Raw genomic sequence first — 25,280 nt, 5'->3', positions numbered from 1 at the left:
CCTATAACCCCATAGAACCCCCCATTATCTCATAGAATCCCCTATTAAATCCCCTATAACCCCATAGGATCCCCCATAACCCTATTAAATGCCCCAGTACCCCATAGAATCCCCTATAGGATCCCCTATAACCCCATAGGATCCCCCATTACCCCATAGAATCCCCCATAACCCCATAAATCCCCCATTACCCCATACAATCCCCCATAAATCCCCCATTACCCCATAGGATCCCCCATAAATCCCCCATAACCCCATAGAATCCCCCATTAAATCCCCCATAACCCCATAAATCCCCCATTACCCCATAGAATCCCCCATAACCCCATTAAATCCCCCATTACCCCATAGGATCCCCCATTCAATCTCCTATAACCCTATAGAATCCCCCATAACCCCATAAATCCCCCATAACCCCATAGAATCCCCCATAACCCCATTAAATCCCCCATTACCCCATAGGATCCCCCATTCAATCCCCTATAACCCCATAGAATGCCCTATAACCCCATAAATCCCCCATAACCCCATAGAATCTCCCATAAATCCCCCATAACCCCATAGAATCCCCCATAACCGCATTAAATCCTTTATAACCCCATAAATCCCCCTATTACCCCATAAATCCCCCATTACCCCATTAAATCCCCCATGACCCCATAGAATCCCCCATAAATCTCTCCTTACCCCATAAATCCCCCATTGCCCCATAGGATCCCCCATAATCCCATAAATCCCCCATAACCCCATAGAATCCCCTATTAGATCCCCTATCACCCCATAGAATCCCCCGTCACCCCATTAAATCCCCCATTACCCCATTAAATCCCCCATAAATCCCCTACAACCCCATAGAATCCCCCATTACCCCATAAATCCCCCATTAAATCCCCCATTGCCCCATAGAATCCCCATTACCCCATAAAATCCCCCATAGAATCCCCTATAAATCCCCTATAGAATCCCCCATTCAATCCCCTATAGAATCCCCCATAGAATCCCCCATTACCCCATAGGATCCCCCATTAAATCCCCTATAACCCCATAGAATCCCCCATAACCCCATTAAATCCCTCATAACCCCATAGGATCCCCTATTAAATCCCCTATAACCCCATAGAACCCCCCATTATCTCATAGAATCCCCTATAGGATCCCCTATAACCCCATAGAATCCCCCTTAACCCCATAGAATCCCTCGTAATCCCATAAATCCCCTATAACCCCATAGAATCCCCTATTAAATCCCCCATTAACCCATAGGATCCCCTATAATCCCATAAATCCCCCATTACCCCATAAAATCCCCTATAAATCCCCTCTTACCCCATAGAATCCCCCATTAAATCCCCCATAACCCCATAGAATCCCCCATAACCCCATAAAATCCCCCATTAAATCCCCCATAACCCCATAGGATCCCCCATAAATCCCCCATAACCCCATTAAATCCCCCATAACCCCATAGGATCCCCTATTAAATCCCCTATAACCCCATCGAACCCCCCATAAATCCCCTATAAATCCCCCATAAATCCCCCATAAATCCCCTATAAATCCCCCATAAATCCCCCATAAATCCCCCATAAATCCCCTATAAATCCCCTATAGAATCCCCTATAAATCCCCCATAAATCCCCTATAGAATCCCCTATAAATCCCCCATAAATCCCCTATAAATCCCCCATAAATCCCCTATAAATCCCCCATAAATCCCCTATAAATCCCCTATAAATCCCCCATAAATCCCCCATAAATCCCCCATAAATCCCCCATAAATCCCCTATAAATCCCCTATAGAATCCCCTATAAATCCCCTATAACCCCCGCCGCCGTTTCCCATTGGCTGCGCCCCGTGCCCTTCTGCGTTCCGCCCCGCCTCTTCCTTCCTGCCCCGTTCCCCATTGGCTCCCAGCGCCGCTTCCGCTCCGCCTTTTCCCTCCCCCCCTCCCCGCCGCCGTTTCCCATTGGCTGCGCCCCGTGCCCTTCTGCGTTCCGCCCCGCCTTTTCCTTCCTGCCCCGTTCCCCCATTGGCTCCCAGCGCCGCTTCCGCTTCCGCTCCGCTTCCGCTTCCGCTCCGCGTTTGCCTTCCATTCATTAAGCAGCCGTTTATCAGCCATTAATAGCTTAATTATTCCCATTAATGACGCCATTAATTGCCCCGATTCTTACACAGCTCCACCAGCAACCTCGTTAACAGCGCTAATAACTTCATTAACTCCCCAGTAATCAATCAACACTGTGATTATTAGCGCTAATAATGCTATTCATGCCGTTAATAATTCCATAAGGCCATGAATTGTCTTTATGCTCCCATTAATAGTTATTAATTATCAATAATCCCATTAGTAGTGTTATTAATCGTCAATAATCCCATTAATAGTGTTATTAGTTCATTAATAATCCCATTAATAGTGTTATTAGTTCATTAATAATTCTATTAATAGTGTTATTAATCCATTAATAATGCCATTAATCTGTTAATAATCCCATTAATCCATTAATAATCCCATTAATCCCACCAATAGCTCATTAATAATGCCATTAATCTGTTAATAATGCCATTAATTCCATCCAGATCCCAATTAATTGCATTAATAATCCTATTAATGCCCTTAATAACACTATTAGCTCATTAATAACCCTATTAGCCCATTAATAATCCCATTAATCCATTAATAATGCCATTAATCCATCAATAATCCCATTAATCCCATTATTAATCCAGTAATAATCCCATTAATTTCTATTATATCCCCATTAATCCCATTAATAATCCTAATAATCCCCTAAATAGCCCTATTAGCTCATTAATAACCCAATAATCCATCAATAATCCCGTTAATCTCATTAATAATAAGCTAATAATGCCATTAATGTGCCAATAATCCCATTAATCCCATTATTAACCCATTAATAATCCCATTAATTTTTCTTATATCCCCATTAATCGCATTAATAATTCTAACAATTCCCTAAATAATCCTATTAGCTCATTAATAACCTATTAATCCATCAATAATACCATTAATCTGTTAATAATCCCATTAATCCATTAATAATCCCATTAATCCCACCAATAGCTCATTAATAATGCCATTAATCTGTTAATAATGCCATTAATTCCATCCAGATCCCAATTAATTGCATTAATAATCCTATTAATGCCCTTAATAACACTATTAGCTCATTAATAACCCTATTAGCCCATTAATAATCCCATTAATCCATTAATAATGCCATTAATCCATCAATAATCCCATTAATCCCATTATTAATCCAGTAATAATCCTATTAATTTCTATTATATCCCCATTAATCCCATTAATAATCCTAATAATCCCCTTAATAGCCCTATTAGCTCATTAATAACCTATTAATCACTCAATAATCCCATTAATCTCATTAATAATTTGCTAATAATGCCATTAATGCGCCAATAATGCCATTAATCCCATTATTAATTCACTAATAATCCCATTAATTGCCATTATATCCCCATTAGTTCCATTAATAATCCTAATAATCCCCTTAATAATTCTATTAACTCATTAATAACCTATTAATCCATCAATAATCCCATTAATCCATTAATAATTTCATTAATCCATCAATAATCCCATTAATCCCACCAATAGCTCATTAATAATGCCATTAATCTGTTAATAATCCCATTAATTCCTTCCAGATCCCAATTAATTGCACTAATAATCCTAATAATCCCCTAAATAGTCCTATTAGCTCATTAATAACCTATTAATCACTCAATAATCCCATTAATCTCATTAATAATCAGCTAATAATGCCATTAATGCGCCAATAATCCCATTAATCCCATTATTAACCCACTAATAATCCCATTAATTGCTATTCTATCCCCATTAATCCCATTAATAATCCTAATAATCTCCTAAATACCCCTATTAGCTCATTAATAACCCATTAATCCATCAATAATCCCATTAATCTCATTAATAATCCACTAATAAGCCCATTAACCCATTAATAATCCCATTAATCCCATTATTAATCCAGTAATAATCCCATTAATTCCATCCAGATCCCCATTAATCCCATAAATAATCCTAATAATCCCCTAAATACCCCTATTAGCTCATTAATAACCCATTAATCCATCAATAATCCCATTAATTTGATTAATAATTCACTAATAATCCCATTAATCCATTAATAATCCCATTAACCCCATTATTAATCCACTAATAATCCCATTAATTGCCATTATATCCCCATTAAGCCCATTAGCAATCCTAATAATCCCCTAAATAACCCTATTAGCTCATTAATAACCTCATAAATAATCTCATTAATAATCGTGTCCTCCATTTTAGATCTCTCTGGCCTGACCCTGCAGAGCTCTGGTGAGTAATGGGGGATTCATGGGGTTTTGAGGGGATAAAGGGGGATTTTGGGGTCAGATTTGGGGTTTTGAGGGGATCTAATGGGATTTTGGGGGGGGATAAAGGGGTTTTTGGGGTCAAATTTGGGGTTTTATGGGGTCAAATTGGGCTTTTGGGGTCAAATTTGGGGTCCTATGGGGTTTTATGGGGTCAAATTGGGGGATTTGGGGTCAAATTTGGGGTCTTATGGGGTTTTATGGGGTCAAATTGGGGTTTTATGGGGTCAAATTTGGGGTCTTATGGGGTCAAATTGGGGTTTTGGGGTCAAATTTGGGGTCTTATGGGGTTTTATGGGGTCAAATTGGGGGATTTGGGGTCAGATTTGGGGTCTTATGGGGTCAGATTGGGGTCTTATGGGGTTTTATGGGGTGAAATTTGGGATCTTTTGGGGTCAAATTGGGGTTTTGGGGTCAAATTTGGGATCTTCTGGGGTCAAATTGGGCTTTTGGGGACAAATTTGGGGTCCTATGGGGTTTTATGGGGTCAAATTGGGGTTTTTGGGGTCAGATTTAGGGTCTTATGGGGTCAAATTTGGGATCTTTTGGGGTCAAATTGGGGTTTTGGGGTCAAATTTGGGTCTTATGGGGTCTTATGGGGTCAAATTGGGGTCTTATGGGGTTTTATGGGGTCAAATTTGGGATCTTTTGGGGTGAAATTTGGGGTTTTGGGGTCAAATTTGGGGTCCTATGGGGTTTTATGGGGTCAAATTGGGGTTTTGGGGTCAAATTGGGGTCTTATGGGGTCAAATTTGGTTCCTTATGGGGTAAAATGGGGGATTTGGGGTCAAATTTGGGATCTTTTGGGGTCAAATTGGGGTTTTGGGGTCAAATTTGGGGTCTTATGGGGTTTTATGGGGTCAAATTGGTGTCTTATGGGGTCTTATGGGGTCAGATTGGGGTTTTATGGGGTCAAATTTGGGGTCTTATGGGGTCAAATTGGGGTTTTGGGGTCAAATTTGGGGTCTTATGGGGTCAGATTGGGGTCTTATGGGGTGTTATGGGGTCAGATTGGGGGATTTGGAGTCAAATTTGGGATCTTTTGGGGTCAAATTGGGGTCTTATGGGGTCTTATGGGGTCAGATTGGGGTCTTATGGGGTTTTATGGGGTGAAATTTGGGATCTTTTGGGGTCAAATTGGGGTTTTGGGGTCAAATTGGGGTCTTATGGGGTTTTATGTGGTCAGATTGGGGTTTTGGGGTCAAATTTGGGGTCTTATGGGGTCAGATTGGGGTTTTGGGGTCAAATTGGGGGGATTTGGGGTCAAATTGGGGTCTTATGGGGTCAAATTGGGGATCTTTTGGGGTCCAATTGGGGTTTTGGGGTGAAATTTGGGGTCTTATGGGGTTTTATGTGGTCAAATTGGGGGATTATGGGGTTTTATGGGGTCAGATTGGGGTCCTAAGGGGTCACATTGGGGTTTTGGGGTCAGATTTGGGATCTTTTGGGATCAGATTGGGGTTTTGGGGTCAAATTGGGGTCTTATGGGGTCTTATGGGGTCAGATTGGGGTCTTATGGGGTTTTATGTGGTCAAATTGGGGTCTAATGGGGTCTTATGGGGTCAAATTGGGGTCAAATTGGGGTCTTATGGGGTCAGATTGGGGTCTTATGGGGTTTTATGGGGTCAAATTTGGGATCTTTGGGGGTCAAATTGGGGTTTCGCGGTCAAATTTGGGGTCTTATGGGGTTTTATGGGGTCAAATTGGGGTCTTATGGGGTTTTATGGGATCAAATTGGGGGATTTGGGGTCAAATTCGGATCTTTTAGGGTCAAATTGGGGTTCTGGGTTCAAATTTGGGGTCTTATGGGGTGTTGTGGGGTCAAATTTGGGATCTTTTGGGGGTCAAATTGGGGTTCTGGGGTCAAATTGGGGGATGATTTTGGGGTTGCGAGGGATTTTGTTGCGTTTGGGGCCATTTTGGGGTGGTTTTGTTGCATTTGGGGTCATTTTGGGGTGGTTTTGTTGCGTTTGGGGCCGTTTTGGGGTGCATGTTGGGGTCGGAAGGCCGGATTTTTGGGGTTGCGAGGTTGGTTTTGGGGCTTGTTTGTGGTTTGTTCGTGGAGCCCCGTCGGGTTTGTTGGTGAAGGACGAATACGTGAGCGAATACGAAGGGCAAACCTCGCTGCCTTCGGCCGACGGCCATTCGGTTCAGACCATCCAACATCCGCCCAGCGCTCGAGCGCCAAGCGAGGCCTACAACCCGCCAACGGAGCCCGGAGCCGCTAATTTCCCAGCCATCCCTGTGGCGTCTACCAGTGAGTGGCAAGATGGCCGCCGTGGGCCTCGTTCTTTGCTTCGTTACGGTTTTAATGGTTTTGTTTTGGTGATGATTGCCTTAATGGATCAGGAATCCTGTTTATATGTCAATAATCCCATTAATCCATCATTAATCCCATTAATGTATCAATAATCCCATTAATAGCTTCATTAGTCCATCAATAATCCCATTAGCCCATCAATAATCCCATTAATCCATCAATAATCCCATCGATCCATCATTAATCCCATCAATCCCATCAATAATCCCATTAATCGTCCTATTGGACCATCAATAATCCCACCAATCCATCAATAATCCCATTAGTCCATCAATAATCCCATCAATCCCATCAATAATCCCATTAAGAGCTTCATTAGTCTACTAATAATCCCATTAACCCATCAATAATCCCATTGACCCATCAATAATCCCATTAGTCCATCAATAATCCCATCAATCCCATCAATAATCCCATTAAGAGCTTCATTAGTCTACCAATAATCCCATTAATCCATCAATAATCCCATTGACCCATCAATAATCCCATTAGTCCATCAATAATCCCATCAATCCATCATTAATCATATTAATGTATCAATAATCCCATTAATCATCCTATTGATCCATCAATAATCCCATCAATCCATCAATAATCCCATTAAACCATCAGTAATCCCATTAATAATCTCATTAACACATCAATAATCCCATCAATCCATCAATAATCCCACTAATTGTCCCATTAATCCATCAATAATCCCATTGATCCATCAATAATGCCATCAGTCCATCAATAATCCCATCAATAATTCCATTAATCCATCATTAATCCCATCAATCCCATCAATAATCCCATTAATTGTCCTATTGGTCCATCAATAATCCCATTAATGCATCAATAATCCCGTTAGTCCATCAATAATCCCATTAATCGTCCCATTAATCCATCAATAATCCCATTAATCCATCAATAATCCCATTAATTGCTTCATTAGTCCATCAATAATCCCATTAATTGCTTCATTAGTCCATCAATAATCCCATTAATCCATCAATAATCCCATTGACCCATCAATAATCCCATTAGTCCATCAATAATCCCATTAGTCCATCAATAATCCCATTAATAATCCCATTAATCCATCAATAATCCCATCAATCCATCAATAATACCATTAGTCCATCAATAATCCCATTAATAATCCCATTAATCCATCAACAATCCCATCAATCCATTAATAATCCCATTAATCCATCAATAATCCCATTAGTCCATCAATAATCCCATCCATGATGCCATCAGCCCGTCGTTAATGCCGTTAATTACCCTAATTTCCCAGCCATCCCTGTGGCGTCCACCAGTGAGTGGCAAGATGGCCGCCGTGGGCCTCGTTCTTTGCTTCGTTATGGTTTTAATTGTTTTGTTTTAGTCCTAATTGTCTTGATTTGGTAGGAATGCTATTTATTGGTTAATAATCCCATGATAATCTCATTAATCCATCAATAATCCCATTAATCCATCAGTAATCCCCTCAATAATCCCATTAGTCCATCAATAATCCCATCAATCCCATCAATAATCCCACTAATTGTCCCATCAATCCATCAATAATCCCATCAATAATCCCATTAATTGCTTTATTAGTCCATCAATAATCCCATTAGTCCATCAATAATCCCATTAATCCATCAATAATCCCACCAATCTCATCAATAACACCATCAATCTCATCAATAATCCCATTAATCCATCAATAATCCCATCAATCCCATCAATCCCATCAATAATCTCATTAATAGTTTCATTAGTCCATCAATAATCCCATCAATCCATCAATAATCCCATTAATCCATCATTACCCCCCTCAATAATCCCATTAATCCATCAATAATCCCACTAATTGTCCCATTAATCCATCAATAATCCCATCAATCCGTCAGTAATCCCATTAAGACATCATTAATCCCATCAATCCCATCAATAATCCCATCAACCCCATCAATAATCCCATTAATCAGCTCATTAATCCATCAATAATCCCATCAATCCATCAATAATCCTATAAATCCATCAATAATCCCATCAATAATCCCATTAATTGCTTTATTAGTCCATCAATAATCCCATTAGTCCATCAATAATCCCATTAATCCATCAATAATCCCACCAATCTCATCAATAACACCATCAATCTCATCAATAATCCCATTAATCCATCAATAATCCCATCAATCCATCAATAATCCCATTAATTGCTTTATTAGTCCATCAATTATCCCATTAGTCCATCAATAATCCCATCAATCCCATCAATAATCCCATTAACAGCTTCATTAGTCCATCAATAATCCCATTAGTCCATCAATAATCCCATTAATCCATCAATGATCCCATCGATCCCATCAGTAATCCCACTAATTGTCCATTAATCCATTAATAATCCCATTAGTCCATCAATAATACCATCAATCCATCAATAATCCCATCAATCCATCAGTAATCTCATTAATAATCCTATTAATCCATCAATAACCCCATCAGTCCATCAATAATCCCATTAATCCCTCAATAATCCCACTAGTCCATCAATAATCCCACTAATTGTCCCATTAATCCATCAATAATCCCATTGATCCATCATTATTCCCATCAATCCCATCAATAATCCCATTAATCGTCATATTGGACCATCAATAATCCCATTATTCCATCAATAATCTCATCATCAATAATCCCATCAATCTATCAGTAATCCCCTTAATAATCTCATTAAGACATCAATAATCCCATTAATCCATCAGTAATCCCATTAATCGTCATATTGGACCATCAATAATCCCATTAATCCATCAATAATCCCATCAATTGTTCTATTGGACCATAAATAATCCCATTAGTCCATCAATAATCCCAGTAGTCCATTAATAATCCCATCAATAATCCCATTAGTAGATTCATTAGTCCATCAGTAATCTTATTAATCCATCAGTAATCCCATTAGTCCGTCAATAATCCCATTAATTCATCAATATTCCCATTAGTCCATCAATAATCCCATCAGTCCTATCAATAATCCCATTAATAGCTTCATTAATCCATTAATAATGCCATTAATCCATGAATAATCCCATCAATCCCATCAATAATCCCATCAATCCATCAATAATCCCATCAATAATGCCTTCAATCATCAATAATCCCATCAACGATGCCATCAGCCAGTCGTTAATGCCGTTAATTACCCTAATTGCCCAGCCATCCCTGTGGCGTCCACCAGTGAGTGCCAAGATGGCCGCCGTGGGCCTCGTTCTCTGCTTAATTAGGCTTCTAATGGCTTTGTTTTAATGATAATTGCCTTAATGGGTCAGGAATCGTGTTTCTTCGTCAGTAATCCCACTAATAATCCCATTAATTAATATATAATCTCGTCAGTCCATCAGTAATCCCATCATTCCATCAATAATCCATCAATAATTAATAACTTCATTAGGCCATTAATAATTGCAGTGATCCTTCATTAACCTCATTATCATCATTAATAATTCTATTCATGCACTTAATAATCTTATTAATCAATTAATAATGCCATTAATGCCATTAATAACCGCGTCAATAATTCTGTTGCGCCTGCAATCCAAAATGGCCGCCTCAAACCGGCCGCTCTAGCCAAAACTCTGTGGTCAAAAGTTGCCACTGTAGCCCAGGACCTCCAATCCAAAATGGCCGCCCCAAAATGGCCGCTCTAGCCAAAACTCTGTGGTCAAAAGTTGCCACTGTAGTCCAGGACCTCCAATCCAAAATGGCCGCCCCAAAATGGCCGCTCTAGCCAAAACTCTGTGGTCAAAAGTTGCCACTGTAGTCCAGGACCTCCAATCCAAAATGGCCACCGCAAAATGGCCGCTCTAGCCAAAACTCTGTGGTCAAAAGTTGCCACTGTAGTCCAGGACCTCCAATCCAAAATGGCCACCGCAAAATGGCTGCTCTAGCCAAAACTCTATGGTCAAAAGCTGCCATTCTACTGTAGGACCTCCAATCCAAAATGGCCGCCCCCAAAATGGCCACTCTAGCCAAAACTCTATGGTCAAAAACCACCACTGTAACATAGGATCTGCAATCCAAAATGGTTGCCCTCAAAATGGCTGCTCTAGCCAAAACTCTATGGTCAAAAGTTGCCACTGTAACATAGGACATCCAATCCAAAATGACCACTTCAAAATGGCCACTCTAGCCAAAACTCTATGGTCAAAAGTCACCACTGTAGTCCAGGACCTCCAATCCAAAATGGCCGCCTCAAACCGGCTGCTCTAGCCAAAACTCTATGGTCAAAAGCTGCCATTCTACTGTAGGACCTCCACCCCAAAATGGCCGCCCCCAAAATGGCCACTCTAGCCAAAACTCTATGGTCAAAAGTCGCCACTGTAACATAGGACCTCCAATCCAAAATGGTTGCCCTCAAAATGGCTGCTCTAGCCAAAACTCTATGGTCAGAAGTCGTCACTCTACTGTAGAACCTCCAATCCAAAATGGCCGCCCCCAAAATGGCCACTCTAGCCAAAACTCTATGGTCAAAAACCACCACTGTAACATAGGATCTCCAATCCAAAATGGTTGCCCTCAAAATGGCTGCTCTATCCGAAACTCTATGGCTAAGAAGGATCACTCTAGCCAAAACTCTATGGTCAACAACCACCACTGTAGCGCAGGACCTCCAATCTAAAATGGCCACTTGAAAATGGCCGCTCTAGCCAAAACTCTATGGTCAAAAGTCGCCACTCTACCGTAGGACCTCCAATCCAAAATGGCCACCCCAAAACGGCCGCCCTAGCCAAAACTCTATGGGTAAGAATGGCCGCTGTAGCCAAAACTCTATGATCAAAAGTCACCACTGTAGCGCAGGATCTCCAATATACAATGGCCAGCGCAAAATGGCTGCTCTAGCCAAAACTCTATGGTCAGCAATCACCACTGTAGTGCAGGACCTCCAATCCAAAATGGCCACCCCAAAACAGCCGCCCTAGCCAAAACTCTATGGGTAAGAATGGGTGCTGTAGCCAAAACTCTATGGTCAACAATCACCAGTGTAGCACAGAGCCTCCCATCTAGAATGGCCACTTCAAAATGGCCGCTCTAGCCAAAACTCTATGGTCAAAAGTCGCCACTGTAACATAGGACATCCGATCCAAAATGGCCACCCCAAAACAGCCGCCCTAGCCAAAACTCTATGGTCAGCAACCACCACCGTAGCGCAGGACCTCCAATCCAAAATGGCCGCCCCTCCACGAAACGACCTGTCTCCCCCAACCTCTCTGATCCCAACTGGCCTCTCTGGCAGCCACTCTATGATCTCTCGTCCTCCCAGGCCAACCCCCAAGCGTCCTACCTGGCAGCCACAGCGACGCTCTCCTCCCATTGGCTACCGGATCTCAAGCGGCGGCGGCGGCGGCGGCGGCGGCTCAGAACGGTTTCACAGCCCAACCGGCCACGTATCACCACAGTGAGATCCTAAAAGCCCCCTTTGGGGTCCCAAAATCCCATTGGGGTCCCCAGATCCCATAAGGGTCCCTTTTGGGGTCCTCAGATCCCATTGGGGTCCCATTTGGGGTCCCCAAATCCCATTGGGGTCCCCAAATCCCATAAGGGTCCCATTTGGGGTCCCCAAATCCCATTGGGGTCCCAAAATCCCATTGGGGTCCCTAAATCCCATTGGGGTCCCTTTTAGGGTTCCCAGATCCCATAAGGGTCCCTTTTAGGGTCTCCAGATCCTATTGGGGTTCCCAAATCCCATTGGGGTCTCTATATGGGTCCTCAGATCCCTATTGGGGTCCCTGTATCCCATTGGGGGCCCTTTTAGGGTCCCAAAATCCCATTGGGGTCCTCAGATCCCATTAGGGTCCCTTTTAGGGTCCTCAGATCCCATTGGGGTCCCCAGATCCCATTGGGGTCCCAAAATCCCATTGGGGTCCCCAGATCCCATAAGGGTCCCTATTGGGGTCCTCAGATTCCATTGGGGTCCCAAAATCCCATTGGGGTTCCTGTATCCCATAGGGGTCCCATTTGGGGTCCCAAAATCCCATTGGGGTCCCCAGATCCCATAAGGGTCCCTATAGGGTTTCTCAGATCCCATTGGCGTCTCTGTATCCCATAGGGGTCCCCTTTGGGGTCCTAAAATCCCATTGGGGTCCCCAGATCCCATAGGGGTCCCTTTTAGGGTCCTCAGATCCCATTGGGGTCCCCAAATCCCATTGGGGTCCCTAAATCCCATTGGGGTCCCTTTTAGGGTCCTCAGATCCCATTTGGGGTCCCCAAATCCCATTGGGGTCCCCAGATCCCATTGGGGTTCCTTTTAGGGTCTCCAGATCCTATTGGGGTCCTCAGATCCCATTGGGGTCCCCAAATCCCATTGGGGTCCCTTTTGGGGTCCCAAAATCCCATTGGGGTCCCCAGATCCCATTGGGGTCCCCAGATCCCATTGGGGTCCCAAAACCCCATTGGGGTCCCCAGATCCCATTGGGGTCCCTATTGGGGTCCTCAGATTCCATTGGGGTCCCAAAATCCCATTGGGGTTCCTGTATCCCATAGGGGTCCCATTTGGGGTCCCAAAATCCCATTGGGGTCCCCAGATCCCATAAGGGTCCCTATAGGGTTTCTCAGATCCCATTGGCGTCTCTGTATCCCATAGGGGTCCCCTTTGGGGTCCTAAAATCCCATTGGGGTCCCCAGATCCCATTGGGGTCCCCAAATCCCATTGGGGTCCCTAAATCCCATTGGGGTCCCTTTTAGGGTCCTCAGATCCCATTTGGGGTCCCCAAATCCCATTGGGGTCCCCAGATCCCATTGGGGTTCCTTTTAGGGTCTCCAGATCCTATTGGGGTCCTCAGATCCCATTGGGGTCCCCAAATCCCATTGGGGTCCCTTTTGGGGTCCCAAAATCCCATTGGGGTCCCCAGATCCCATTGGGGTCCCTTTTAGGGTCTTCAGATCCCATTGGGGTCCCCAGATCCCATTGGGGTCCCCAGATCCCATTGGGGTCCCAAAACCCCATTGGGGTCCCCAGATCCCATAAGGGTCCCTTTTAGGGTCCCAAAATCCCATTCGGGCCCCCAAATCCCATAGGGGTCCCTATTGGGATCCCAAAATCCCATTGATGGCCTGTATCCTATTGGGGTCCCTTTTAGGATCTCAAAATCCCATTGGGGTCCCCAGATCCCATAAGGGTCCCTTTTCGGGTTCTCAGATCCCATTGGGGTCCCAAAATCCCATTGGGGTCCCCAAATCCCATAGGGGTCCCTATTGGTGTCCCCAAATCGCATTGGGGACCCCAGATCCCATAGGGGTCCCTTTTAGGGTCCTCAGATCCCATTGGGGTCCTCAAATCCCATTGGGGTCCCTAAATCCCATTGGGGTGCCTGTATGGGTCCTCAGACCCCTCTTGGGGTCCCCGTATCCCATTGGGGCCCTCTTGGGGTCCTCAAATCCCATTGGGGTCCCCATATCCCATAGAAATCCCTATTAGGGTCCCCAGATCCCGTAAGGGTCCCTATTGGGGTCCTCAGATCCCATTGGGGTCCCAAAATCCCATTGGGGTCCCCAGATCCCATAAGGGTCCCTTTTAGGGTCTTCAGATCCCATTGGGGTCCCCAGATCCCATTGGGGTCCCTTTTAGGGTCTCCAGATCCTATTGGGGTCCCCAAATCCCATTGGGGTCCCCAGATCCCATAAGGGTCCCTTTTAGGGTCCTCAGATCCTATTGGGGTCCCAAAATCCCATTGGGGTCCCTTTTATGGTCTCAAAATCCCATTGGGGTCCCCAGATCCCATAAGGGTCCCTATTGGGGTCCTCAGATCCCATTGGGGTCCCCAGATCCCATAAGGGTCCCTTTTAGGGTCCCAAAATCCCATTGAGGTCCCCAGATCCCATAGGGGTCCCATTTGGGGTCCCAAAATCCCATTGGGGTCCCCAAATCCCATTGGGGTCCCCAGATCCCATTGGGGTCCCTTTTGGGGTCCCAAAATCCCATTGGGGTCCCCATTGTGTCCCTATATCCTATTGGGGTCCCTAAATTCCATTGGGGTCCCTATATGGGTTCTCAGATCCCATTGGGGTCCCCAAATCCCATTGGGGTCCCTGTATCCCATAGGGGTCCCTTTTGGGGTCCTCAGATCCCATTGGGGTCCCTTTTGGGGTCCCAAAATCCCATTGGGGTCCCCAGATCCCATTGGGGTCCCTTTTAGGGTCTCCAGATCCTATTGGGGTCCCCAGATACCATTGGGGTCCCTATTGGGGTCCCCAGATCCCATTGGGGTCCCTTTTAGGGTCTCCAGATCCCATTGGGGTCCCAAAATCCCATTGGGGTCCCCAGATCCCATAGGGGTCCCTTTTAGGATCCCCAGATCCCATTGGGGTCCCTTTTAGGGTCTCCAGATCCTATTGGGGTCCCCAGATCCCATTGGGGTCCCTTTTAGGGTCTCCAGATCCCATTGGGGTCCCAAAATTCCATTGGGGTCCCCAGATCCCATTGGGGTCCCTTTTAGGGTCCCCAGATCCCATTGGGGTCCCTTTTAGGGTCCCAAAATCCCATAGGGGTCCCTTTTAGGGTCCCCAGATCCCATAGGGGTCCCTTTTAGGATCCCCAGATCCCATTGGGGTCCCAAAACCCCGCTGACCCCCCCCCCCAGAATCCCCTTGAGTTCCCCCTGCAAAGCCTTGAGGCGAATGGGCGTCACCTGGGATGGCGGTAGGAAGGAATGGCGGAAGTAGTTCCGGCGCAGGGCGGAAGTTGGCACGCTCGTTTCCTGTTTGCAGACAGCGGAGGAAACGGAGGTTGGAGCGGCGGCCGCGGCGCTGCGTATCCTTCCGCCATCCCCCATCATCAGAACGGGCATCTGCAGCATCATCCGCCTCTGCATCCGGGGCACTACTGTGAGTGGGGCAGGAAGTGGGAGGGGAAGAGGAAGCGGGAAGGGGAAGTGGGAGGGGGAAGTGGGAGGGGAAGGGAAGGGGGAAGTGGGAGGGGGAAGTGGGAGGGGAAGGGAAGGGGAAGGAGGAAGTGGAAGGGGAAGGGGAAGGGGAAGGAGGAAGTGGGAGGGGAAGGGGAAGGAGGAAGTGGAAGGGGAAGGGGAAGGAGGAAGTGGGAGGGGAAGAGGAAGTGGGAGGGGAAGCAGGAATGGGAGGAGAAGGGAAGGAGGAAGTGAAAGTGAAGTGAAAGTGAAATGAAAAGGGAAGTGGGAGGGGAAGGGAAGGGGAAGGGAAGGAGGAAGTGGGAGGGAAAGAGGAAGTGGGAGGGGAAGGGAAAGAGGAAGTGAAAGTGGAAGTGAAGTGAAAAGGGAAGTGGGAGGGGAAGGGAAGGGGGAAGGGGAAGAGGAAGTGGGAGGGGGAAGTGGGAGGGGAAGTGGGAGGGGGAAGGGGAAGTGAAAGTGAAAGTGAAGTGAAAGGGGAAGTGGGAGGGGAAGGGAAGGGGAAGGGGAAGTGGGAGGGGAAGGGGAAGAGGAAGGGGAAGCAGGAATGGGAGGAGAAGGGAAGGAGGAAGTGAAAGTGAAGTGAAAAGGGAAGTGGGAGGGGAAGAGAAGGGGGAAGGGGAAGTGGGAGGGGAAGGGGAAGGGGAAGGAGGAAGTGGGAGGGGGAAGGGGAAGGGGAAGCAGGAATGGGAGGAGAAGGGAAGGAGGAAGGGGAAGTGAAGTGAAAGGGAAGTGAAAAGGGAAGTGGGAGGGGAAGGGAAGGGGAAGGGAAGGAGGAAGTGAAAGTGAAGTGAAAGTGAAGTGAAAAGGGAAGTGGGAGGGAAGGGGAAGGGAAGGAGGAAGTGGGAGGGGAAGAGGAAGTGGGAAGGGAAGGGAAGGAGGAACTGAAAGTGAAGTGAAAAGGGAAGTGGGAGGGGAAGAGAAGGGGGAAGGGGAAGTGGGAGGGGAAGGGGAAGGGGAAGGAGGAAGTGGGAGGGGGAAGGGGAAGGGGAAGCAGGAATGGGAGGAGAAGGGAAGGAGGAAGGGGAAGTGAAGTGAAAGGGAAGTGAAAAGGGAAGTGGGAGGGGAAGGGAAGGGGAAGTGGGAGGGGGAAGTGAAAGCGAAAGCGAAAGTGAAGTGAAAGGGGAAGTGGGAGGGGAAGGGAAGGGGGAAGTGGGAGGGGAAGAGGAACTGGGAGGGGAAGGGAAGGAGGAAGTGAAAGTGAAGTGAAAAGGGAAGTGGGAGGGGAAGGGAAGGGGGAATGGGAAGTGGGAGGGGAAGGGGAAGAAGAAGGGGAAGAGGAAGTGGGAGGGGGAAGTGGGAGGGGAAGGGAAAGGGGAAGGGGAAGTGGGAGGGGAAGGGGAACGGAAGGGAAGGTGGAAGTGGGAGGGGAAGAGGAAGTGGGAGGGGAAGAGGAAGTGGGAGGGGAAGAGGAAGTGGGAGGGGAAGGGAAGGAGGAAGTGAAGGTGAAGTGAAAAGGGAAGTGGGAGGGGAAGGGAAGGTGAAGGGGAAGTGGGAGGGGAAGGGGAAGAAGAAGGGGAAGAGGAAGTGGGAGGGGGAAGTGGGAGGGGAAGGGAAAGGGGAAGGGGAAGTGAAGTGAAAGTGAAGTGAAAAGGGAAGTGGGAGGGGAAGGGAAGGGGAAGGGAAGGAGGAAGTGGGAGGGGAAGAGGAAGTGGGAGGGGAAGGGAAGGAGGAAGTGAAAGTGGAAGTGAAGTGAAAAGGGAAGTGGGAGGGGAAGGGAAGGGGGAAGGGGAAGAGGAAGTGGAAGGGGGAAATGGGAGGGGAAGGGAAGGGGGAAGGGGAAGTGAAGTGAAAGTGAAGTAAAAAGGGAAGTGGGAGGCGAAGGGAAGGGGAAGTGGGAGGGGGAAGTGAAAGCGAAAGCGAAAGTGAAGTGAAAGGGGAAGTGGGAAGGGAAGGGAAGGGAAGGGGGAAGGGGAAGTGGGAGGGAAAGGGGAAGGGAAGGAGAAAGTGAAAGTGAAAGCGAAAGTGAAAGTGGGAGGGGAAGTGGGAGGGGAAGAGAAGGGGGAAGGGGAAGTGGGAGGGGAAGGGGAAGAGGAAGGGGAAGTGGAAGGGGAAGGGGAAGCGGGAATGGGAGCGGAAGGGAAGGAGGAAGTGGAAGTGAAAGTGAAGTGAAAGATGAAGGTGGAAGCGGAAGTGGAAGGGGAAGTGGAAGTGGAAGGAGAAAGTGGAAGTGGAAGAGAAAGTGGGAGGGGAAGGGAAGGAAAAAGTGGAAGTGAAAGTGAAAGGTGAAGGTGGAAGTGCAAGTGAAAGGGGAACAGGAAGGGAAGGGGAATTGGAAGTGAAAGGGGAAGGGGAAGAGGAAGAGGAAGGGAAAGAGGAAGTGAAAGTGAAGTGAAAGGTGAAGGTGGAAGGGGAAGAGGAAAGGGAAAAGGAAGGGGAAGGGAAGGAGGAAATGAAAGTGAAACTGGGAGGGGAAGGGAAGGGGAAGTGGGAGGGGAAGCAGGAATGGGAGGAGAAGGGAAGGAGGAAGTGAAAGTGAAAGGTGGAAGTGAAAGGGGAAGTAGGAGGTGAAGGGGAAGAGGAGGAGGAAGTGGAAGTGAAAGGGGAAGGGAAGGAGGAAGTGAAAGTGAAAGTGAAACTGGGAGGGGAAGGGAAGGGGAAGTGGGAGGGGAAGGGAAGGAGGAAGTGAAAGCAAAAGTGAAAGCTGAAGGTGGAAGTGGAAGTGAAAGGCGGAAGGAGGAAGTGGAAGTGAAAGTGGAGTGAAAGGTGAAGGTGGAAGTGGAAGGGGAAAAGGGAAGGGAAGAGGAAGGGGAAGGGAAGGTGGAAGTAAGAGGAGAAGGGAAGGAGGAAGTGGAAGTGAAAGTGAAGTGAAAGGTGAAGGTGGAAGTGGAAGTGAAACGGGAAGTGGAACTGGAAGGGAAAAGGGAAAAGGGAGGGGAAGTGGGGGGCAAGAGGGGAAAAGGAAGTGGAAGGAAAGGGGAAGGAAAAGGGGGAAGGGAAAGGGAAAGGGAAGTGAGAGCTGAAGGGGGAAGTGGAAGTGAAAGGGGAAGAGGAAGTGGGATGGGAAAGGAAAGAAGAAGTGAAAGTGAAAGGAAGGTGGAAGTGGGAGGGGAAGGGAAAGGGGAAGTGAAAGTGAAAGGAAGAGTGAAGTGAAAGGTGAGGGTGGAAGTGGAAGTGAAAGGGGAAGGGAAGGAGGAAGTGGAAGTGAAAGCAAAAGTGAAGTGAAAGGTGAAGGTGGAAGTGAAAAGGGAAGTGGGGGGGAAGGGGAAGAGGAAGGGGAAGGGGATGGGAAGGAGGAAGGGAAAGTGAAAGCGAGAGAGAAGTGAAAGGTGAAGGTGGAAGTGGAAATGCAAGTGAAAGGGGAAGGGGCAAAGGAAGGAGAAGGGAAGTGGAAGGGGAAGGGAAGGAGGAAGTGGAAGTGAAAGGGGAGGGGAAGGAGGAAGTGAAAGCGAAAGTGAAGTGAAAGCTGAAGGTGGAAGTGGAAGTGGGAAGGGGAAGTGGAAGGGGGAAGTGAAAGCTGAAGGTGGAAGGGGAAGTGGGAAGGGGAAGTGGGAGAGGAAGTGAATGAGAACCAAAAGGGAAGTGAATGGGAACCAGAAGTGAAGTGAATGGGAACAGAAGTGAAGTGAATGGGAAGTGAAAGGGAAGTGGAAGTGAAGTAAAAGTGAAGTGAATGGGAACCAAAAGTGAAGTGAATGGGAACAGAAGTGAAGTGAAAGTGAAGTGGAAGTGAAGTGGATGGGAAATGAATGGGAACCAAAAGTGAAGTGAAAGTGAAGTGAATGGGAACCCAAAGTGAAGTGAAATGGAAACAAAAGTGAAGTGAAAGTGAAGTGAATGGGAACCAAAAGTGAAGTGAATGGGAACCAAAAGTGAAGTGAATGGGAACCAAAAGTGAAGTGAATGGGAACAAAAGTGAAGTGAATGGGAACCAAAAGTGAAGTGAATGGGAACAGAAGTGAAGTGAATGGGAACCAAAAGTGAAGTGAAAGTGAAACAGAAGTGAAGTGAATGGGAACTGAAAGTGAAGTGAATGTGAAGGGAAAGTGAAGTGGAAGAGAAGTGAATGGGAATGAAAAGTGAAGTGAATGGGAACCGAAAATGAAGTGAAAGCGAAGTAAAAGTGAAGTGAATGGGAACCAGAAGTGAAGTGGAAGTGAAGTAAAGTAGAAGTGAATGGGAATGGAAAGTGAAGTGGAAGTGAAGTGAATGGGAACCGAAAGTGAAGTGAATGGGAACCAAAAGTGAAGTGAATGGGAACCAAAGGTGAAGTGAAACTGAAGTGAATGGGAACAAAAGTGAAGTGAAAGTGAAACAGAAGGGAAACGAATGGGAAATGAAAGGGAAGTGGAAGTGAAGTAAAAGTGAAGTGAATGGGAACCAAAAGTGAACTGAAACTGAAGTGAATGGGAACCAAAAGTGAAGTGAAAGTGAAGTGAATGAGAACCAAAAGTGAAGTGAAAGTGGAATGGAAGTGAATGGGAACCAAAAGTGAAGTGAAAGCGAAGTGAATGAGAACCAAAAGTGAAGTGAATGAGAAACAAAATTGAAGTGAAAGTGGAATGGAAGTGAATGGGAACCAAAAGTGAAGTGAATGGGAACCGAAAGTGAAGTGGAAGTGAAAGGAAAGCGAAAGTGAAAGTAAAAAAGCCCCGGCGGCCATTTTGTTTCTCACCTCCTTCAGGGCCGGTGCACAACGAACTCGCCTTCCAACCTCCCATCTCCAATCATCCCGGTGAGTGTCGGGTCCTGGAAGGGAAAAAGGGAAGCTGCAGGTCCTGGAAGGGGGGTAGGGAGGAGGATTTTGGTGTAATCCAGGTCCTGGAAGGGGAAATGGGAAGCTGAAGGTCCTGGAAGGGGGGTAGGGAGGGGGATTTTGGTGTAATCCAGGTCCTGGAAGGGGAAATATGAACCCCACAGGTCCTGGAAGGGGGGTAGGGAGGGGGATTTTGGTGTAATCCAGGTCCTGGAAGGGGAAATAGGAACCCCACAGGTCCTGGAAGGGGGCTAGGGAGGGGGATTTTGATGCAAACTGAATCCTGGAAGGGGAAATGTGAACCTGAAGGTCCTGGAAGGGGGGTAGGGAGGGGGATTCTGGTGTAATCCAGGTCCTGGAAGGGGAAATGGGAAGCTGAAGGTCCTGGAAGGGGGGTAGGGAGGGGGATTTTGGTGTAATCCAGGTCCTGGAAGGGGAAATATGAACCCCACAGGTCCTGGAAGGGGGGTAGGGAGGGGGATTTTGATGCAAACTGAATCCTGGAAGGGGAAATGTGAACCTGAAGGTCCTGGAAGGGGGGTAGGGAGGGGGATTCTGGTGTAATCCAGGTCCTGGAAGGGGAAATGGGAAGCTGAAGGTCCTGGAAGGGGGGTAGGGAGGGGGATTTTGGTGTAATCCAGGTCCTGGAAGGGGAAATATGAACCCCACAGGTCCTGGAAGGGGGGTAGTGAGGGGGATTTTGGTGTAATCCAGGTCCTGGAAGGGGAAATGGGAAGCTGCAGGTCCTGGAAGGGGGGTAGTGAGAAGGATTTTGGTGTAATCCAGGTCCTGGAAGGGAAAATGGGAAGTTGCAGGTCCTGGAAGGGGGGTAGGGAGGGGGATTTTGGTGTAATCCAGGTCCTGGAAGGGAAATATGAACACCATAGGTCCTGGAAGGGGGGTAGTGAGGGGGATTCTGGTGTAATCCAGGTCCTGGAAGGGGAAACGGGAACCTGAAGGTCCTGGAAGGGGGGTAGGGAGGAGGATTCTGGTGTAATCCAGGTCCTGGAAGGGGAAATGGGAACCTGAAGGTCCTGGAAGGGGGGTAGGGAGGGGGATTTTGGTGTAATCCAGGTCCTGGAAGGGAAATATGAACCCCCCCAGGTCCTGGAAGGGGGGTAGTAAGGGGAATTTTGGTGTTGTCCAGGTCCTGGAAGGGGAAATGTGAACCTGTAGGTCCTGGAAGGGGGGTAGGGAGGGGGATTTTGGTGCAAACTGAATCCTGGAAGGAAAAAAATGAACCTGTAGGTCCTGGAAGGGGGGTAGGGAGGGGGATTTTAGTGTATTCCAGGTCCTGGAAGGGAAAATGGGAAGCTGCAGGTCCTGGAAGGGGGGTAGGGAGGGGGATTTTGATGCAAACTGAATCCTGGAAGGGGAAATGGGAACCTGCAGGTCCTGGAAGGGGGGTAGGGAGGGGATTTTGGTGCAAACTGAATCCTGGAAGGGAAAATGGGAAGCTGCAGGTCCTGGAAGGGGGGTAGGGACGGGGATTTTAGTGTATTCCAGTTCCTGGAAGGGGAAATATGAACCCCCCAGGTCCTGGAAGGGGGGTAGTGAGAAGGATTTTGGTGTAATCCAGGTCCTGGAAGGTGAAATACTCACTGTGAGGTCCTGGCAGATGCATAGTGAAAGTCGCTGTGTTGTTTTTGCAGCCCCGGAATATTGGTGTTCCATTGCTTATTTTGAGATGGACGTTCAGGTTGGAGAGACGTTTAAGGTTCCTTCCAGTTGTCCGGTGGTGACGGTGGATGGATACGTGGATCCTTCGGGTGGCGATCGTTTCTGTTTGGGACAACTTTCCAACGTTCATCGGACCGAAGCCATCGAGAGAGCGCGGTGAGGAAGCTGCTCCATCCACTTCCGCCCCAAAAATCCCATAGGAATCCTAGATGTCCCCATAGGAGTCCCATATTTACTATAGGAATGCCATGTAACACATAGGGATCCCGTATCCGCCATATAGGATGCTATATACCCCATAGATACCCCATATAGCCTATAGGAATCCCATATACCCCATAGGAATCCCATATAGTCCATAGGAATCCCATATCGCCCATGGGAATCCCATATAGCCCATAGGAATCCCAGATCCCCCATTGGAATCCCATATTTACCATAGGGATGCCATATAGCCCATAGCAATCCCATATCCCCCATAGGAATCCCATATACCCCATAGGAATGACATATAGCCCATAGGATCCCATGTAGCCCATAGGAATCCCATATACCCCATAGGAATGCCATATAGCCCATGGGAATCCCATATACCATATAGGATCCCATATGCCCCATAGGATCTCATATGCCCCATAGGATCCCATATCCCCCATAGGAATCATATATCCCCCATAGGAATCCTATATTTACTATAGGAATCCCATGTAACACATAGAGACCCCATATTCCCCATAGGATCCCATATAGCCCATAGGGACCCCAATATCCCCCATAGGATCCCATATAGCCCATAGGAATCCCATATACCCCATAGGAATCCCATATAGCCCATAGGAATCCCATATACCCCATAGGAATCCCATATCCCCCATAGGATCCCATATAGCCCATGGGAATCCCATATAGCCCATAGGAATACCATATCCCTCATAGGAATCCCATATCCCTCACAGGAATCCCATATACCCCATAGGAATCCCATATCCCCCATAGGGACCCCATATACCCCATATAGGATCCCATATACCCCATAGGAATCCCATATCCTTTATAGGGACCCCATATACCCCATAGGGACCCCATATCCCCCATAGGATCCCATATAGCCCATAGGAATCCCATATAGCCCATAGGAATCCCATGTAGTCCATAGGAATCCCATATCCCCCATAGGATCCCATATACCCCATAGGAATCCCATATCCCCCATAGGATCCCATATCCCCCATAGGATCCCATACAGCCCTTAGGAATCCCATATACCCCATGGGAATCCCATATACCCCATAGGAAACCCATATACCCCATAGGGACTCCATATCCCCCATAGGATCCCATATACCCCATAGGGACCCTATATTCCCCATAGAATCCCATATCCCCCATAGGAATCCCATATACCCCATAAGATCCCATACCCCCAATAAAAACCCTTTATACCCTACAGGAATCCCATATACCCCATAGGAATCCCATATGGCCCATAGGGATCCCATATACCCCATAGGAATCCCATATCCTCCACAGGGACCCCATATCCCCCCATAAGATCCCATATACCGCATAGAAACCCCATATCCCCCATAGGGACCCCATATCCCCCATTGAAACCCCATATCCACCATAGAATGCAATATCCCTCATAAGAACCCCATATACCCCATAGAAACCCCAGATCCCCCATATAGGATCCCATATACCCCATAGGGACCCCATATCCCCTATATAGGACCCCATATACCCCATAGGGACCCCATATTCCCCATAGCAATCCCATATTCCCCATAGGAATCCCATATAGCCCATAGGAATCCCATGTAGCCCATAGGGACCCCATATCCCCCATAGGATCCCCATATACCCCATAGGATCCCATATCCCCCATAGAAACCCCATATCCCCCATAGGATGCCATATGCCCCATAGGATCCCATATCCCCCATATAGGATCCCATATCCCCCATAGAAACCCCATATCCCCCACAGAAACCCCATATCCCCCATAGATAGCACATATCCCCTATAAGATCCCATATATCCCATAGAAACCCCATATCCCCCATAAGATCCCATATACCCCATAGAAACCCCATATCCCCCATAGGGACCCCAAATCCCCCATAGGAACCCCATATCCCCCATAGGACCCCCATAGGATCCCACATGCCCCACAGAAACCCCATATCCCCCATAGGATCCCGTATCCCCCATAAGATCCCATAGACCCCATAGAAACCCCATATCCCAAATACGAACCCCCTATCCCCCATAGGATCCCGTATCCCCCATAGAAACCCCATAGAAACCCCATATCCCCCATAGAAACCCCATATCCCCCATAGGGACCCCATATCCCCCATATAGGATCCCATATCCCCCATAGAAACCCCATATCCCCCACAGAAACCCCATATCCCCCATAGATAGCACATATGCCCTGTAAGATCCCATATATCCCATAGAAACTCCATATCCCCCATAAGATCCCATATACCCCATAGAAACCCCATATCCCCTATAAGATCCCATATACGCCATAGAAACCCCATATCCCCCATAGGACCCCCATAGGATCCCACATGCCCCACAGAAACCCCATATCCCCCATAGGATCCCATATCCCCCATAAGATCCCATAGGCCCTATAGGGACCCCGTATCCCCCATAAGATCCCATAGACCCCATAGAAACCCCATATCCCAAATACGAACCCCGTATCCCCCATAGGATCCTGTATCCCCCATAGAAACCCCATAGAAACCCCATAGACCCCATAGGACCCCATAGACCCCATAGAACCACATAAGACCCCATAGGGACCCTATATGGTGCCAAGATGGCCGCCGTCGTGCAAAGGGAGTTCACTATAATGGTGAGTTGGGATCCCCTATAAATCCCATATAAGAAAGGGCTGCAGCTGGAGTCCAAAAGACCCCATAAGACCCCATAGGACCCCATAGACCCCATAGGACCCCATAAGACCCCATAGACCCCATAAGACCCCATAGGGACTCTGTATGGTGCCAAGATGGCCGCCGCCGTGCAAAGGGGTTCACTACAGTGGTGAGTTGGGATCCCCTATAAATCCCATATAAGAAAGGGCTGCAGCTGGAGTCCAAAAGACCCCATAAGACCCCATAGCCCCCCATAGACCCCATAAGACCCCATAGGACCCCATAGGGACCCCATAGGACCCCATAGGGACCCCGTAGACCCCGTAGGGACCCCCGTATGGTGCCAAGATGGCCGCCGTCGTGCAAAGGGGGT

General features: G+C 47.3%; 1 protein-coding gene across 1 annotated transcript in view; it reads left to right on the top strand.

Moving 5' to 3' along the window:
• LOC306957681 (mothers against decapentaplegic homolog 4-like) overlaps positions 1-22,170 on the top strand; it is a gene marked incomplete at both ends in the record, with an annotated part of 24,242 nt that extends 2,072 nt beyond the window's left edge. The window contains 6 exons of the mRNA XM_079551154.1: positions 4,353-4,382; positions 6,483-6,674; positions 12,040-12,174; positions 15,483-15,599; positions 20,259-20,309; positions 21,983-22,170. Coding sequence (XP_079407280.1) covers positions 4,353-4,382; positions 6,483-6,674; positions 12,040-12,174; positions 15,483-15,599; positions 20,259-20,309; positions 21,983-22,170 — 713 coding nt within the window. The remainder of the gene's footprint in view (positions 1-4,352; positions 4,383-6,482; positions 6,675-12,039; positions 12,175-15,482; positions 15,600-20,258; positions 20,310-21,982) is intronic.
• Between the last annotated feature and the right edge of the window lie 3,110 nt (positions 22,171-25,280).

The sequence above is a fragment of the Tetrao urogallus genome, assembly GCF_951394365.1.
Source record: "Tetrao urogallus genome assembly, contig: scaffold_81, whole genome shotgun sequence".
Taxonomy (NCBI): domain Eukaryota; kingdom Metazoa; phylum Chordata; class Aves; order Galliformes; family Phasianidae; genus Tetrao; species Tetrao urogallus.
Note: the sequence above shows the minus strand (reverse complement) of the source record. Positions and strands in the feature narration are given on the sequence as shown.